At 40.7% G+C, this 18,325-nt stretch overlaps 1 protein-coding gene across 4 annotated transcripts in view; it reads left to right on the top strand.

The window, feature by feature from the left end:
- Positions 1 to 7,074: 7,074 nt before the first annotated feature.
- KHDRBS3 (KH RNA binding domain containing, signal transduction associated 3) overlaps positions 7,075 to 18,325 on the top strand; it is a 101,751-nt gene continuing 90,500 nt past the window's right edge. For 3 of the 4 annotated variants that reach the window (XM_030011466.1, XM_030011465.1, XM_030011464.1), the window contains exon 1: positions 7,075 to 7,621. In XM_030011466.1, the coding sequence (XP_029867326.1) occupies positions 7,534 to 7,621 (88 nt within the window). In that variant the 5' untranslated portion in view covers positions 7,075 to 7,533. The remainder of the gene's footprint in view (positions 7,622 to 18,325) is intronic. The other variant, XM_030011467.1, reaches the window with a different exon arrangement.

Raw genomic sequence — 18,325 nt, 5'->3', positions numbered from 1 at the left:
ATCTACAGTTTTCATGCAGAATATTGAAAGAAATGGGCCATGGGTAGATCAGAAAAGAAGTACTGCAGAAAATAGTGGTATATAGAAGATATTAATGCAGCAGATTTCTTTCTTTCAGGTTGGAGCAGATAATATTCTTCACCCTGAATAGCCACTCGTTCCACTAGGGAACAAGGAAAAAGGCAGGGGTATTTTCAAAGCTCAGGTATCTAGTAAACTCATACAAGCAGACAGGAAGACACAGATTATCATTCTGAATTGAGTTCTCTTTCTTTTTAAAGAAAACATCACCATACAAAGATAAATGTTGTGAGACACATCAAGGTCCTACTAAGACAACTGATAACTTATGGCTGACGAGGCCTTGGTAGTTAGGAAAGACAGTCTGTGAAAGACAGGCTTTTAATGGAATTGAATATAAGAGAAAAAATTAGTAACAAACAATTTCACACTGGAAAAAGCTGTCCTAAGAACAAAAGAGAACATTCATTAGCACACAACACAATGTGCTAGAAGACGTGCAACCAGGAAGAAGACAGGTATAACAAAGGTAAGGGCGTACTGGATTTGGCATCACCCACGTTCAGAGCAATAAAAGAGGTATGTGGGAGGACCAGATACATCAAGGTTTGTAACACACGTTGATTGTCCAGCACTAGAGAAGACAGTCACAAAGTGCACAAAGCAAACCACTTTTACAAGCATACTACACAGGAAAATAGGAAAGTAAAGAGCATACAATTTTGCAAAACCTCCTAGCAGAGGAATTTAGCAATAGTACAACATTCCTTTATAGCTACAGTACAGCATCAAGAAAGGAGTAATAAAGACGTATTTATATCCAAATATGACACAAGAGAAAAAGAATATCCAAAAAAAGTCTTTTCACCATGATAGCATTGACATCTTTTGCACCATTAGAACTATATGAAGTAAGTATTAGCAAGTGTATAAAGGAAAATGTCAAAATTTAGATTTTTGATAAATACATGTACAAAGCCAATACTGGGACAGAGAGCTGTAAAATGATTGCACCTTATTTAAAATAAAATTAGAAAAGACTCTTTTAATCTCACAAAATACTTCAGAGCAGAAAAAATAAAGTTTGTCATGATGCCTACAGGCACATCATATGATCAAGGTATATGTGCATGCAGCTCCAGGACTATGTGCACTGTTACAACTGCCATTAGCAAAATGCCTAAAGGAAAGAAAAAAGCCTTTTATGGCATACATGAATATAATGAAAAAGATGGTGAACTCACTGCAATGGATTGCCTCAATTACTGCACTAGAAACTGGAGAGACTGTTCTGATACAGTGCGTTAGCTTTTAAGACCTAAAAAAACCAATAAGGTGGAATGCTAAAATTTACCTGCTAGAGATGATGTAATCTTTTTGCTCTGCAGGTCTCACACATTCTACATACTATGTGTTCTACCTGGATACCAGGAGTTCAGGCCAGGCAGAGTGTAGCAACCCACTTTTCAGCTCTCTGGAAGATGGCAGGTCAGGAAAATGCTTTTTATCATGACATGATATTTTTAAGGAAGGTGCAATGATATACTAGAAGGACTGTGTGGAATTAGCCATTATTGATACTATACTCAAACAACAGCAACCACAAAAGATTATGGCAAAATCCCAATGTCACAGGCAAAAGATACAAGGAGATGAAATCTAAAATTCGATTACACTTGATGGAAAACTGGTGTTAATCATTTTGGTTACGTCTAGGAATAGAAATGTATCTAACTTCTGAGACTTAGTACTTAAAACAAGTAAAAATATTTTCTTCTTACAAGACCTGAAGAGCATAATGAAGATGATGACTAAGACTGGCAGAAATCTAGAGCAACTGCAGAGGGAAGGATGAAAATTGTATTGGGATCACAGTCTGAATGATTTCACAGATGATGTTTTCCTTAACATGAAAGATTTAGTCATTTACTTGTTCTACTGTAGTATCTTAGCTCATTCAGGGAAACACACTGTAGGCTGATATATAACAAGGAGAAGTTAAGAGTAGCCCTTCATTAATGTAAAATTATGGTTATCAGAGTGGTAGTTACTTGTGGATACTATTCATATTTTTTTTTTTCATCACAGATATGGGTACACAGGAACAGTAGAAACTAAACATAATCAGTTCAGGTTCAACAAAAATCTCGATAAACCTTTGGCTCTTCCAGTGCTGAGTCTATAACACAATTTAAAAAATACAAATGTACAACTTGAATGAGGCATATAATCCTTAAAAAAATCTTTTTTTGCATATCTTTTGTACAATATAGAATCTCTGAGGATGGACAGCACCTCTGGATGTCATCTGGTCCAACTCCCCTGCTCAAGCAGGGCCACCTAGAGCCAGTTGCCCAGGACCATGTCCAGACGGCTTTTCAGTATCTGCAGGGATTGGAGACTCCACAACCTCCCTGGGCAACCTGTGTCAGTGCCTGGTCACCCTCACAGTAAAAAAGTGTTTCCTGATGTTCAGAGGGAACATCCTGTGTTTCAGTTTGTACCCATTGCCTCTTGTGCTGTCACTGGGCACCACAGAAAAGAAGAGCCTGGCTCCACCTTTTTTGCATCCTCCCTTCAGGTATTTATATACATTAATAAGATCCCCCCTAAGCCTTCGCCTCTCAACAGTCCCAGCTTTCTCAACTTTTCCTCATAGGAGAGAAGCAGCGGACCCTTCATCATCTTTGTGGCCCTTTGTTGAACTCTATCCAGTATGTCCATGTCTGTCTTGTACTGGGAAGCCCAGAACTGGATACAGCTCTCCAGGTGTGGCCTCACCGGTATGAAGCAGAAGGATCACCTCCCTCAACCTGTGAGCAACATTCCTCCTAATGCAGCCCAGGATACCGTTAGCCCTCTTTACAGCAAGGACTCATTGCCAGCCTATGTTCAACTTCGTGTCCACCAACATCACAAGGTCCTTTTCTGACAACCTGCTTTTCAGCTGGGTGTCCCTCAGCATGTACTGCTGCTTGAGGTTATTCTTACCCAGGTACAGGACTTTCCACTTCCCCATATTGAACTTCATGAGGTTCCTGTCAGTCCATTTCTGATATTTAATACCATAAAGCAAGGTATAAAACAAATGGAAGACTTGGATGAACAGCTGCATATGACACTATGGCATGCTATAGTGACTACAAATATGGTGGCAAAGAACTTACCCGCCTGAAAGCCTTTTTTTTCCTAACACAAGATACTTTTTTCCTGCAAACCTTGTTTCTCTTAGAAATAAATGTAGAGAAAGAGTGAATAAAATATGAAAACAATATAACAAATCTTTTAAAATAAACAACCTTAACATAGCTGATAACAAAATAAGTTTCATTAGGGATGAAAATAGCCTAACCTTTGAACTATGGGGCAAAATGTATAAAAGGGAAAGCCATTAATTTTAGAAGCAAGCACCCACAGATTTTGAAAATGGTGACATCCATTCATGATGGATGTCTTGATATGACAGTACACGCTTACCTATTTTTTCATACTTTAACCCATGTGCAAGTTAAAAAAAAAAAAAAAGGCCACAGGAATACTAGAGAAAGGAGTGCAATGGTAATTTCAATGTGCCTAATAGAAATTGGCAAGTGATATATTGGAATACTAAGGAACCCAGCACCTACATAGCAACATGCTAATCAGAACTGTGGTGAGTCACATCAAGGACATATTCACTAGATGTGGTATTTGTGACAAACTATTTCCCAAAATAGACCCTGCTTCTATAGGTCTTCAGCTGTGTGCATTTTAATGAGCTGAAGTCTCAAATAAATAATGATTCCGTAACAGTCTTTTGTGATCTGAGCTTTAAATCAGGAACCCAGAGGTAAATCAGAGGCAAGAACTACATTAGAGCCATGTAAAGTCTACCATGGTCAGTGGCAGCTTGATGTGATCATTGAATAAATGGAATAACACTAGTCATAAAAAAAAATAATCTATGAGTGCACAGTAATTTAGACAAAATTACAAATATTTAAGTGTACTTACAATATTAGGAACAAAGACTTAACGGTGAAAATACTGCTTGTTGTGTTGATCCAGCAAATAAGGAAAATGTAACTGCAATAAGTTGTACAGAACCTACACACCAGAGAGAGGATGCAGCTCAGTTTCAGCCTCTTCACACACAGTCCCCAGACGTCCCACTGGCTGCATCAAAAGGTACAAGAAGTGAGAAATTGAATCTCACCCCTGAAAGTAAAGGTACTAACAAATCCTAATGCTTCTATTACATATCAATATTAACTTTGGCAACTACAATTTTTGCTTATAAATAGGCAGACACACTGTCAGGTCAGACAACTGGTGCTTTAAGAGAAGTAACGGACATTAGTCTGACACCAGTTCCTGACTGATGTACACCTACCAAACTAACTTTCTGAGACTACCACATGCATATAGACAGCAGGGTGGACATGTGTAAAAATCCCTGTTTCGTTTACTGTTGGAGAGTAGCAATAAACACATTTAAATAATGAATTTTAAGTTTGGACTCATGACTTTTAAACATTTGTGAATGGTAAAGCTAATACTTAGTGGGCAGTTCCTTGATCAAGCTGCTTTTCAAGCTTTGTATAGATTTCAGTAGCAAGAAAGCAATCAATCCTTAAGAAGTTGGTGTTTCCTGCCTTTCCTGGAGAGTAAGCACTATGCTCAGCAGGTTTTTCCCAGCTAACCACATCCTAGGCTGCTTTCTATGGCCTGAGGCTCATAATTTCCCATCCTTTCTGTCCTCCTCTTGTTTTATTACATCCTAGTGAATTTCATTGGAGAAAACAATATACTGCACTTGTTATGTGCAGGTTTGAGTTTGAACAATAGGGTAAAATGTGGATAATTTTATAATGCCTGTATTATTATAGACCTGGTGAGAAACAAGTCTTCAGACTTCCAGTAAGTCTTTCTCTATTGTAAGCCGGAGGGAATTGGTACAATTTGGGAGGAAATACTGTGGTTTCTTGAAACACCAAATGTTTATTTAATCAGTTACCAGGGAGAATACGACTCTTTCCAAGAAAGGTACATTGTGTTTTACACCATTTGTAATAATATAGCTACCTTTCTGTCTGAGGTCCTGTATGCTGCAGAGGGACTTCAAATACAGTTTTGGCTTTACTGGCAAAGATAGGGATTATTTTGCTCCAGGTCATTCAATAAAGATTACACTCCTACATATTGTTCTGTGTCATAGTTGTATGTGTCTGCCTGTTTCACAACAGATGGCTGCATTTCAGTGCTTTTATATAGAAGATGTATATGGAAGGTTGAAATAAAACATTCGTTGTAATCCAACTTCTTCCAGCTGCTTGTATGTTTTAGTTGTATCCATCAGGCTTGATGTCATGCAGGAGAATTTTTAAAATGTAACTTTGTAAATTTGTTTCTGTTCATCCTGGGTAAAGATTTATTTGGAACGGTGGTAGAGAGAATGTAAATGAAATATATTTCATATTGTAACATATCAGACACTGTTTTATGAGACATTCCAGTCTGTAAAATACAACAAGAAATAAGATACCTTAATATATGGTCCTTCTGTGCTAAGGGTGAAAGAGCATATGTAATTTTGAGAAGGGAGCCTTAACCTCTGCTTCCAAGCTTTGAGTGAGTGATTTCTCATGCTAGCTTTTTTTTTTTCCAGAGCTTTTTTCTCCCCATCTTGCAAGGATATGACTAAGATGCATTGCAAACCTTTTTTTTTTTCATGAAATAAAAAAGTAAACGTGTGATTATTCGATTCATGGAGGTAAGAATATTTTCAGTGGTCTTTTAACTGTAGCTTATCACTTAAAGTTTCTTAACCATTTTTCCCAGTAAATGTTGGTTTAAAATGTTACTTTACCATTATGGTTTTGGCTTCAGTGATTTAGTAATTTTCCTCTGTTTTTCCCTTGTGCTCCGTTACAGAGAACAGTTAGCCTTGTTTCCTTTGGGCTTTTGTCACTGAAGATTCATTGATGAAACACCTAAGGTCTAATAAGGAAGCTATGTAAAGCCTCAAAGCTAAAGATCAAAGTGAATAATGATCTAATATACCAAGTGTACCCACTGAAAAAATAGGAAAATAGGCTTGAGCAAGGTCTCTTAAACTTCACTTCTCTTTCCTGTAAAACAGGCTGCTACTGATTTCACAAGCCCACTTACAATGGCCCATCGGTGTAATTCATCGGAAATAAGATTTTCTAGCTAGTATTTATGAAGTGCTTTGTATTACTAGAGGCGTAAGTACAAAACGCTGGATAAACAGAGCACCGCTGTTTGGGGGGAGGGAAAAAAAAAAGTTAAAATCGCGCTTTTACTCCTCCTTTAAAAACAAATCTTGCCTTTCTTCGCTCCCCCGCCCCTTGAGATCTGACAGGGAGGGCCGGGACGCTGCCCCGGCTCCCCGGAGCCTCTCTCACACAGCCCGTTGCCTCGGGGAGCGGCTCCCGAGCAGAGGAGCGGGGCCGGCAGCAGGCGGGACACGGCGGGCGGCTCCCTTCGCCCCCCGCCTCGCCACCGCTCGCCGTTCGGGCCACTCCCGCAGGCCGAACGCCCGCAGATCCGCCGGCGCCGACGGGGCGCTCGCCTGTCGAGCTGCCGGAGGGCAACAGCGTCAGCTCTCCTCTCAGGAGAGGGTCCGCTCCGGTTTGGATGAGAGGCCGCGCTCCCCGCCGCCTCACGGCCCCTCGCAGCCGCCCCGGCCCCCGGCCCGCTCCCCCTCAGGCGCCGCGGCGGGAACGCCTGCCCCGCGCCGCACCCCCCGGCGCGAGCACCACCCCCCGCCCCACACACACACACACACACCCCCACCGGCGGCGGGGCGGGGGAGGACGGGAGCTGCCGCCAATCCGAAGCTGCAGCCCGTCCCTGATTGACAAGCCACACCACCCAGTAGGAGCCGTCGCTTGAGTAGGCGGGGCGACAGAGAAGGGGGCTCCGCTATCACCGCCCGTCGGGAGGAGCCGGGGGCGGGGCAGCGTCCCGGGGCGTGGCTCGGTGGGCAGGGGCGAGGCTCCTGGGCGGTTAGGGGGCGTGGCCTCGGCGGAGGTATTTAAACCTGGCGCGGAGGTGCTCGCCCGCTCAGTCGGCGCAGCGCCGCTGGAGGTGCGGGTCCGCGCTCTGCGCCGGCCGCCTCACGTTCGGCTTTTTCTTCTACGCGCGTGTGTGCGGGAGGCCGGCGGGGGGCCCGTCCCGCCCGGGGTCAGCGTCTCCCGGGGCGCCTCTCTTCCTCCTTCCCTCTCCCCAGCAGAGGGATTTTTTCCGCGCCCCTTGTCCGGTGTGGGGGGGCGTCCCCCCCCCCCAACCCCCCCCGGCCCGCGCCCCTTCCCTCCCCGCTCCCTGCCGGGGGGGCTTGCGGCGCTTCCCTCTGGATGCGTCCCCGCAGCCCCGGGCGGGAGGCGGCCAGGGGGAAGCGCTGCCTCCGAGGATTTACCGCCGCCTGGGACTCGGACCCGCGCCGCCGCCGCCCCCTTCCCCGCGGGGCCACCCGGCGCCCCGGCTCCGCCGCCGCTCCAGGCCGCCGCCATGGACGAGAAGTACCTGCCCGAGCTGATGGCGGAGAAGGACTCGCTGGACCCGTCTTTCACCCACGCCCTGCGGCTGGTCAACCAAGGTGAGGGCCGGCGGGGTCGGAGCGGGGCCGCTTCGTCCCGCCGGGGAGGACGAGCGGTGGGGGCCGAGCCGTAGTTAAGTGACGGCCGCCGAGGATGCTCAGTGCGGGGTTTACTCTTCGTCCCGCAGCGCTCGGTGGGTTTTTCTAGTGTTCAGGCTGCGGGGGTGTTTACCGGCTCCTGCCTCCTTCCCCTCGCTAGGCTGGGGCGGAGGAGTCGGGGGGGGTCTGCCCAGCTCCGGCGGCCGCTGCCCGGGCACGGCTCTGCCCTGCGCGCCAGCCCCGGCGCTGCCCGCGGCGGTCGGCGAGGCGTCCGGGGCTGCTCCTCTGGCAAGCTGAGCATCTCTCCAAACAATAGCGGACGCCGGACTGGTTTCCCAAAATTCTCCTCTTTCATCGGTGTTTTTTACGATAGCGAAGGCGTGATCGCTCCCTGCTTGAATTATCCGTTAGTCCAAGTTGAATTGTTGTGTAGAACAGCCTGGGTCGTCTGTCCTCTGCTTGGGCTTCAAGTCGATTAAATCCCCCAAAGGTTTTCTTGTTTTACCCTGCTAACGCGTTTCTGAACAATAAACAGCTTATTGTTTATGTATGTGTGAGCCTTTTTAAAAAGGAGCCTACAACCTAGCTCTTTCCTAGGAACTTTTGGCTCTAACTAAAATATTAAGGAACGAGCAATATGTTTTGGTGCATCTTTTAAAAACCCCAGAGCATATTTTCTTTTGCAATTATATAACCCCAAATAATAAATGATTCCTAGTCCTTCTGCACCTGACATGTCAGATGTGCTTTGAAGTGCTAGCTCTTTGTTTCAATGATCCTGTACTGAATAGAAAAGTAATTCTCTGTGATTTATAGTAAGGTTTAATGTAAACTTGGAAGTACTGTATAACTGGCAAGTGTCTTTCAAGTACAGGTCTGTAGAGACAAACACTTGATACAGTGCTTGGAATGATCAAGTGAAGTAAGTTATGAACTGATCTTCTAATATAACTTAATGACAGCTGAAATGATTTTGGCTTCAATTGAAATGATTACAAAGCTGTGCTAGTGTACTTTACTTCCTGTAACAGGAATAGGTCTAAATCAATGTGGCTTCTTTTAATGCATTGTTGTAGTTTTTGATGTGTAATGGACTATGAATGCCCATCTCTAAATCAGAAGGAGAATCAACTATTGTCTGAAATATTCTGAAGTTAGGAGTAGCTGTCACAGTTTCAGCAGTGGAATGCATATGCCATGTGATTTGTAGCCACATGTCCTTCGATGGCTGTTTTTTTGCATATCGTTCCTAACTTTGAATTTGTAAAAATGTCACTGTTGATGGTGGGAGAAGGACAATTATGTTAAGAAATAGATATTTGTATTGTTTGCTGTAAATAAAACAACTTGTTAGAATTTAGTTTGATGGCTGAGAATTTAAGGCTGGAATTTAGTGAAGTTCCTATCCAGATAGTGAAGGGAGAATCTTTTTTGTGTGTATAAATTATTTTAGGAAGTTACAGAAGTATGTGATTTACTATTTTACAAACAGTGTTTATGGAAGTAGATAAAATTATATGGCTGTTAACAAAACTGTGACTTTTTGGGAGAATGGTAGTTTTTTGCGGTTCTCATTGATATAAGAAATTAGAGGACAGACAAACTTTTGCTTGCTTTTATCATGTAATACCTGGTATCTGCATGCATACTTTCAGCTCCAAAATTAAATTGTACTGTCAGTGAAAAGATGAATGTAGATGAACATGGATCCAACCTCTTTATTCTAGTATGTCTCTAGATTTTTTGCTTACTTTGAAAGTGAAGTCTTGCATTAAATCTGAAGTATTTCATGTGTTAGAGACAGGTAAAAAAAAGATTAAGCAGAGGGTGACTATTGACTGGTTAACTGTAGTTTAAAATGCAAATTTGTATAATATCTGTATAAAGTACATATTTTAGGCAGTTGTAGAGTCACCGAAGAATAAATTAAGATGAAGTGACTGTATAATACAAGTGGGAAATATATGACTTCAGGAGATGTTTTACAAATGCATCCTGTCATGACACTAACTTTATCAGTGACTGTTTTGTCTCAGTTGTAATAGTTCTATAGAGTTAAATGAAGGCAATTAGTAGAATTATATATGTAATAGTTCTGGCTTGTACTTAATACGTTAGGTCCACGGAGTTTTTTTCTGTGATAGTTCAGTAAGCAGGCAAATGAAATGGCTTGTCTAATTTTTTTAAACTGGGTTTGTTCAGCTTTTCAATTTAGGATGAAACATGTTTCCGAGTTTGGCTTTTTCCAGGTATGTGTGAGAATGTCTTAGCAAAGGTTTTAAGTGCTTAAAATAACCAGTTTAATTATGTAATAGCATTTTGATGTCTTAATGCTATTACATTTACTATCTGTATTTACTTAAACTGAAATACTGCAGATTAGCCAACTTTCTGCAGAAACTCAGGATTGATTTATAAGAATTGTATGGTTGAATTAATAAATCCTTCTGAGATGCTAAAGGAATTAAAGTGTGTGTACTGCTTAGACAAAAGAGCCCAATCGCTAACAAATTTCTAACAATGTTGAAATTTGGTTTCTAGGGAAAAGTCCTGTGTCTAGACTTCCAAAATCTGTTAATTATAGTTCTCAAATGGAAGTGGGCACATTTGCATATAATGCTTATAATTACAAATTATAATTTGGGTACACACAAATTACATAATTTTAAATGATACAGGAAAAAAGTGGAGCTTGACATGCTTTATGTTCCAGGGTAGCCTTTCAGTTGAAAAAACAATGTGGTGATAACTACGATGCTGCAAGAATACTTCTGTGGGCAGTATTATTAATCTATCTTTCAGAATTAAGACATGACAGCATCTTCTCTTGCCCTAATAAAACCTTGTTTTAAACATTTTGAAAGCATTAAAATCAAAGATCAGTGTTCTTCATTGTTCCTGCATAGTACATGGAAGTGCTGATTTTTCTTGCTGAAAACTCTGCTCAAGTATTCAATGACTTGTCTCTTTGGAACACAAATGTAAGACCTATTGCTTAGATTTTGCTTTAAACAGTCATTGAAACATTCAGCTGCTGCTTAAATTTTAGAACAGTAGGAATCTTTTGCAGGAGACTATATCTTTTGCTCTAATTAAGATGATTTACTTGCGTACTTGAACATTAAGCCATCCTAAAAAGGGGATGTTTTTACCTGTAAACCTTTAAACATGTTATGGATTGGAAGTAGACTTATTTTGCATGTGTAGTAAGGTGACCATGCTGATAGGATTAATTTGCAGCTGGTACCAGACAATGGGAACTGGAACATTATGTCCAATTATTGTCTTATAAGTTCTGTAATTGAAGAACCTTGGGAAAGATGAGGTTCTGTGAAGAAGCAAGAGTTCAGTACATGTGTATTTGTATTTTCACTATTTATGACTCTCAGGTGCTCATCTTTATGCAAAATCTGAAAAATATTTCTGTATGTGAAAGTGATGCTTGTTCTGAAATCAGGCTAGTTCTTTGTGTTTATCATTGCAAGGTACCAAGTAGCTTTACTTTTTAACCTTTTATTGAGACCTTTATTTTGAAGGCTGACTTTGCATTTGGGATGTATGTAAATGTGCAAGTGTAATGTTGATTGTCATAACTTAGTTCATGAGTGATGCTGTAAAAATATTGAAAGATCTGTAAGAGAAGAGTTACTTTATCTTCATTGTCTTTTTTCACATTTATGTGTAGTATTGATTTATGACAAGTATTTTGTGAATGTTGGGTAAAGTATGTGAAATTGCAGATGGAAGAACCTACATGTAAATAAAACATGTTGATACCAGACATGTTTTGTAACAGGGGAGACATTAAAACAGATGCCTGGCACTTGTTTAAGTTTGTGTAATGTTAAATGTGTAGGTGGAGAGGCCTCTGTAATCAAAGTTAAGGCAGCTGAAATACTTTTGACTCTTGGTGCTGTTGCTGAAAGACAACTTTTACTTCTCTGTAGACTGTACCTGTGGAATTCATTTTAGCTACTTTGAGATTTGAGGTAATATCTTAAATTGCTGAGGCTTCCTTTAAATTGTCAACAAGATGATGTACAGGAATAACAAGCCTTCCCATCAGTAGATGGCTGTATGTGCTAGCTGTATATTGAATGACTTTACTGATCCATGTGTCTAGTAGTGATCAGTAGAGGCTTGCTGTTTCTTGTGTCAAATTTTGAGTAGGAGTTCAATAATCAAACAGACCAGTACCTCCATAAATATCAGGGAGAATGGAGTGTGAGGAAAAGCGTACTGACTTTCTGCACTGTGGAGGATATTAACAATCTGATTTTTTAGCAGGTAAGGGATAGCTTTATAAAAATGGTTGAAGTAGGAACTTGATAAGTTAAGGTTCCATAGATGTTACTGATTTTTAATATATCTGTCTTGGTATGCAAGGGCTTCTGGGCATGCACTTATCAAGGATTTTCATTAATTTTTCACAAATAGAATTCTAATTTTTTGCAATTCTAAAATGTTCTTCACTATATGTAGTGAAGTGACATACATATGTTGTGGTATAAACAATCAGTTTGCTGCTGAATCATCCACTTTCATCTGTAGACAAGCATTTCATAGCATGAAAGATGTGTGGTGCTGCTCGTTCTCAGCCCCTAATGGTGTTACATGTAGTCTGTGGCTGTGTAACCTCGAACTCTCCCTTTATTTCTCACTGTAGTCTCAATCATGTGAGCAACACTTGTTTCAAGTGTCCTGCTCTTGGAGGCTGGCAAAACAGTTTATGAATATTTTAGGTGTTTTGTAAAGCAAATATTGCTGAAGAAATCTGATTGGGTTTTAAGATTACTCAGAGCATTCTATTAATTTGAATAAAACAGTAAATTTTGTAATATGCCCTGCAGACAAAAGATTCTTTTCAGTCAGCAAGTCACTTTGTCTGTCTTAGAGGTTAACTAGAAAGAAGAAACTCTTCTGTTGTCTTCTAGTAATCAGACTTCAAAACAAGTCTATGAAAATGTGCAGGGGGAATTGGTTATTTGGCAGGCTCAGTGTGATGAGAAATTTAGTGACAGTAATAGGAATGAATATGGTGTGATGGTAGCACCATAAAACCAGTGAAGGCTGACTTTGGTTCTTATTTCTATTTTCTTAAAACAGCATGAAAAGTAATATGATTTGGAGTGAAGAAGAGATTTCAGAGATTGTCCTTCATGTCTCAGCCTTCCTCCTTCAGTAACACTTCAGAAGTAACATTTTTGTAATGGTTGGTTCTTTGTTTTTACTGGAGTGAAACTGTATTGGGAAAGTCACAGGACTTATTAACAATTAGATTCCAATCTTTGTCTCTTAAAAGGCTGGGCAAGTGATTTATCAGGTATTCCAATCATGTTAACAGGGCTGCTGTGAAATGCAGCTGAAGATAATCATACATACTTCACCCTAGGCTCATCTGCTCTGAAGCATGACTCTAGCCTGCAGCCACTCACTGATGATCACATTTAGTTTAAAGCTGACTTCTAATTCACTTGCACACTTACTTTGGCAGTCAATGAGAGAGATCGAATTTAAAGGTTTCAAATTTAGACTGACATGGTTTGTCACTTTCAATCCTTTTTGACACCAGCCATGCAAATTAAAACTGTAACCTTCTGAGTACTTATTTACTGGAGAAATCAGAAAGAAGGTCACAGCACTGAATGGCTGCTCTTCTGGCCTGTGGCTTGTTTGACTGACATAGATTTTAAGTATGTGCAAGTTATGTAACCTTTCTGCCCTCCGAGTTTTCCCCCCACTTGTGACTTCAAGTATAATTAAGAAACAAAAGAATTGGATATCAAAGTTCAGAGTTGAGTAGCCACTGTACAATATTCAGTGTGGTACTGCATGACTTTTTAATTAATTAGTATTTAACAGTTTCAGTAAAAAGCATGTTTAAATGGATTAACTGGTAACTGACACACCTAATATTTTATGGTGAATTAACTGACTGTTCTTAGCTGAGCTCTTGTCCTGGTTTTGGCAGGAGTTTTGCAAGCTTAATGTTTACATTATTAATACTGTGTTTAAGTAGAAAATTATAAAGGGCAGGATGTTTATACTGGGCAAGTGGAGTATCTTGATAAAGTGGAGTTATCTATGCCTGTGACCTGGGAAGGCAAGTCTCACCTGTGCAATTGGAGCTGCATGGTAGGGTGGTAGTAGTTCTGGGAATTACTTTAGATCTGTATACTGCTAGCTGAGTGTGACTTCCAAGTGCAACACTAGCTAGAAAATTAGTATCTTTATGGCTTTAAGAGAAGGGCACACGAACTAGGGAATTTAATTTTCTTCTGACATTCTAGGTACAGAAGTCCCTGTGTCTTAATCTTTGAGAATATCGTGGAAAAAACAATGCTTTGCAAGCTTGGGAAGGTCTGTAGGGCTCTTGCTAGTCTGATTGGTTTGTGAAAGTGATTGCTAATGTGTGGTTTGAGTGCCTTACTACTGTCACAGAAGTAAATAAAGGTGCTAAGAGGCCCTTTAAACTGGTGATGAAATGTCTGGCCAAAAAAGTGCAAGTGAAAAAATAAAGCACAGTGCTTTAGCAATGGATGATTAACTCTTAAATATAATAACTGGTAGATTTTGCATCTCTTGACATCTTTGACTCAAAATGAGATGCATTTCTGGACATTTGATCTTGACTAAATTGTTAGGCTCTTTACTGAACTGTCAGTGACTTGGGATATACAGTAGATGTAGGCTGGCTAATTATGACAAGGAGCAAATTAAAGAGTAGCAACTGTAGAGGTGGCATGAAGAAACATTTTTGTTAAGCTGAGAAAGATGTAATTGAGTGTCTCAACAGCTGAGCAGTGCCTGTGTTATTCTTTGTGTGTTTGTCCTATCTTAAATTATTCTTTTGCTTGAACTCAATTTTGTCATATTTATCACTTGTTGTTTTGTGTTGTCATTTTTCATAATTTTACTGTATTGTCAAGGTAAAATTAATAAGAAACTGGAAAGTTAAATGGATTTCCTTCCTTCGTATTCTCTGTTTCCAGTTGCTGTTTTGCTGGCTGCCTTCCATTTCTTATTTTGATGTGTTTATCAGGCTTTTGGCTTCAGCTAGCAGCTCAACAGCAACAAAGTTGCAAGGCAGCAAACAAATGTCAGTTTAATTCTTGTAGTTGGTAAATCTTTCACTTTTTCTGGCCTATATAGGTGTTCTTTTATAGGCCTTTATTTTCTAGGAAGAATTTCTTGACAAAATAATTGGAAACCTAAAAGATTAGAAATCATTTCAGTAAACCTATTGTTCTTGCACTTAATCCAAAAGAAAATTTGTTATAACTGCTCCTGTGCTGATCTTGGCATAATGTAGTGACAGTGAAAATCTGAAGTTGCAAATCCTTTGAGGATTTACTGATTTTCAACTTTATTACTCCGTTTGGGTTGTACAAAAGGAATAGCTAGTAGGGGAAGATGCCTTTTTGTGGACAAGACAAAGAATCTGGGAAGAAGTCAAAACTGCTGCTGTTGCTCTGATACTGAATGCTGCTGCACTTACTGAATGCTTGGAGAATAAATGCATCTGTAGTTTCTTACTGCCTCTGATCCTCCAGTAACAGTACTCTGGAAGGCGGATGTGTTTGAAAGCAAAATGTTGTAGATATTTTCAGCCAGTTTTTCCTGCTGCTTTGGGATAATGTCTTTGAAAGATGTAGAAATGGAAGTACTGCTTTTAATGCAATCATTCTTCCTTTCATGTGTCTCCTTTTCCATTAACTGATAATGGACAAAAGTTTTCCTTACTGGTTCCTTTTGATCTGTATCCTAATGAACTAGAGGTGGTCAACTAGAGGTGGCAATGAAGCACCAGTCCTGATGTCTCTGGTCAGCAGCCCAGTTTCTGTTCCCTGAGCTCCTTAACCCTCACATACTGAGGATCTGATCTTTTTGTTGTTTCTCCTGCTACGAGGCAGAAACGATGTGCTCTATTGTATGCAGACTTGAGTGATACAGCTTTATGGGGTAAACCAGTGAAGTAAAAAAAAATCACCCTTTTCTGCAAAAGTGAAAAGGACTAAGGTCCATCATGTCTGGCTCTTTCATGGCTTTTTGTTAAGCTTAACTATACCCTATACCCTTTTCCAAGTTTGAAGGAAAACAAATTTTTCTCTTCTAGACTTGCTTTCACACAGTTTGAGTACGATGTTCTTGGTCAATTTGTACAGTCATGGAAGTTCAGAAACTTAGAGTGGTTTTTCACTTTATTAATTATCTGATGGTTTCATGACTACTTCCAGCCTGCTTTTTTTAGGATCAAGTCGTCCTGTTTTCAAGGAAGAAGGCAGTGTCACAGCTGAGTTTTCTGCCTTCCTTACAGGGGTTTCCTAAAACTTTTGTGGTAGGTGGAAGAGTTTCTTAAAGTGAAAGTTTCTTACTAATGATTTGACACAGTTTCTCCATTTAAATCCCGATGTGTGTGGAGGAACTATTCTGCTTCACTTTCTGCTTCACAGCAGATAGGTTGCAGTGGTATCTTCAGCTCTAGTTAACGCTTGCTGCTTTTCTAGAGATACCCTAATGATATCCTAGGCTGGCTAGTCTGCAAGGTGAAATGTGGCACCTTAGTACTTGATCTTAAGAGTGGAAAGGACTACTGTGGTCCGATTTGTCTTGTGTAACACAAATTGGTCTTAAAGATTCTTTTCACTTATCACACACTCTTGACCTTTTTATTACACCATGCATCCATGGTCTGGAAAAATGATTAGGTTTTTATTGGCCTACTGTATAAAAGCATACAACAGAAGATTTATCATGTTTTTAAAGCTTACTGTATCTGTTCTTCAGACATTTCTTCTGCAGACACTTCACAGAAGCCTGTTAATACCATGTGAAACAAATGCTGGGAGTGACATAAGTGTTGTTGTATAAAATGCTTGTGAGGTAATTAATGACCTTTTAAGATTTCTTCCAGCCTTATTTTTTCTGTGAATTTGGGGACCTTGGGCAATTATGAGTATGATTATGAGCACACGTTGGAAAGAGCAGAAGTGTTCCACAATGGGTTTTCCTGCAGGATACCTAGAGAGCATCTTAAATACAGCGATGCTGGAATTTTGAAGAGAAAACTTACTCAGGAAGGTTTTTGGATGCTATCCCTGTGTGAGAAATCTCTATTAGCAGCAGGTCGCTAAGTACTAGAGAAATCATCATGCAGTTTTTAATTTTGGGTGGAGCTTCTTCTGAACGGCTTCGCAGCCCGTTTTTTTTGGAATTATTTAGAATACAACGCAGGCTGCACTTGCAGTGTGACGGCACCGTCCCGTAACTGCAGTGCTGGCGCTGCGTCAGCAGGGGGGGCTGGCGCGCAGCCGATGCAGCCCGACCGGGGCTCCCCGGGAAAGGGGATGGTCGGGAAGGGGTGTCAGCCCCCCAGGGAAAGCCGGGAGCTGCTTTTGGGGGAGCTGCACCAGAGTCCTGGGTGCCATCCTGGGTGTTCGCTTGTCACAAGAACTCTTGCAGCCGCATGTGTTCTGTCTGCATCTTAGAACGCGGTCCCTCCTGAAAGCCGGTATTTGGTTAACTGAGCCTTCAGTGCTTAGAGATCACTTTGTCATTATTGCTTTTCATATAGCTTCACTACGTGAGTATAAAAAGTTGATGCTCAAGGTATAAAGGCTTTAATTGGTAACTGGCCTGTTTGAAATTAGTATTGGTTGCATCTTTCTGCTTAGCCTTCTCAGGTATTTGTCTTTACTGCTCATACCTTGATCACAAGCTGAGGCTCAAATGTAGACTGAATGCTGTGGCTGTAATAGAACTACCTTATCTTTGGCCACAGGGTTTCCAAATACAATTGAGATATGGCTGGGACCTGAAAGAGCTTTGGCCTGTGCTGTTCTCTTGATGTATACTTTAACTAGTAAGACTGCTGTCAGTCCAATTTGATAAGTGTTGAATGAAGTTTTGAAAGAAATACTTTGCCAGACTCTTAAACTTTAAGCTCTTAGAACATCCTATTATTATCAACTGATTAAATGGAAAGTGCAGGGGAACTACCATAATGTTATTTATAAATCATTTGTTCATAGATGCACTTACTGAATTTACAAATCTCCTGAAATAATAGACCTTGTTTGGAACACTAAGTAATAGTTCACATAGTTCAATATAAGGTTAATTAAAAATGCTGATGTGTTTTTCACATTGTGGCAAGTAGCTGGCTGTGAGATCAGCTCTATGAAGAACTCTAGACAAATTATCCCTTTTAAATTAATGCCCCAATAGAGGAAAACAGATGTGATTTGCTTTCTTAACCAGTATATCATAGTTTCTTTAGACTTCAGTGGTATGCTGAGCATTATGCTAACATAATGTGTTTTCTGCCTCTGAGTAGCATGTAGGTCCTCAAGGCACTGATCCCTTATATTTGTCAATGTGCTCAAAGCAGTGACCAACTTTCAATGACTGGTTGTCTAGGATAGAAGGCTGTCTGTTATGATGGCTTGCGTGAGGATAATGCCCTCTTTATAAGGGTGTGTAGTGATAGGACAAGGGGTAATGGCTTTAAACTGAAAGAGGGTAGATTTAGACTAGATGTAAGGAAGAAGTTCTTCACTGTGAGGGTGGTGAGGCACTGGACCAGGTTGCCCAGAGAAGTTGTGGATGCCCCATCCCTGGAAGTGTTCAAGGCCAGGCTGGATGGTGCTTTGAGCAACCTGGTCT

This window comes from Aquila chrysaetos, chromosome 4 (genome assembly GCF_900496995.4).
Source record: "Aquila chrysaetos chrysaetos chromosome 4, bAquChr1.4, whole genome shotgun sequence".
NCBI lineage: Eukaryota > Metazoa > Chordata > Aves > Accipitriformes > Accipitridae > Aquila > Aquila chrysaetos.
This window is presented reverse-complemented; position numbering and strand designations above follow the sequence as displayed.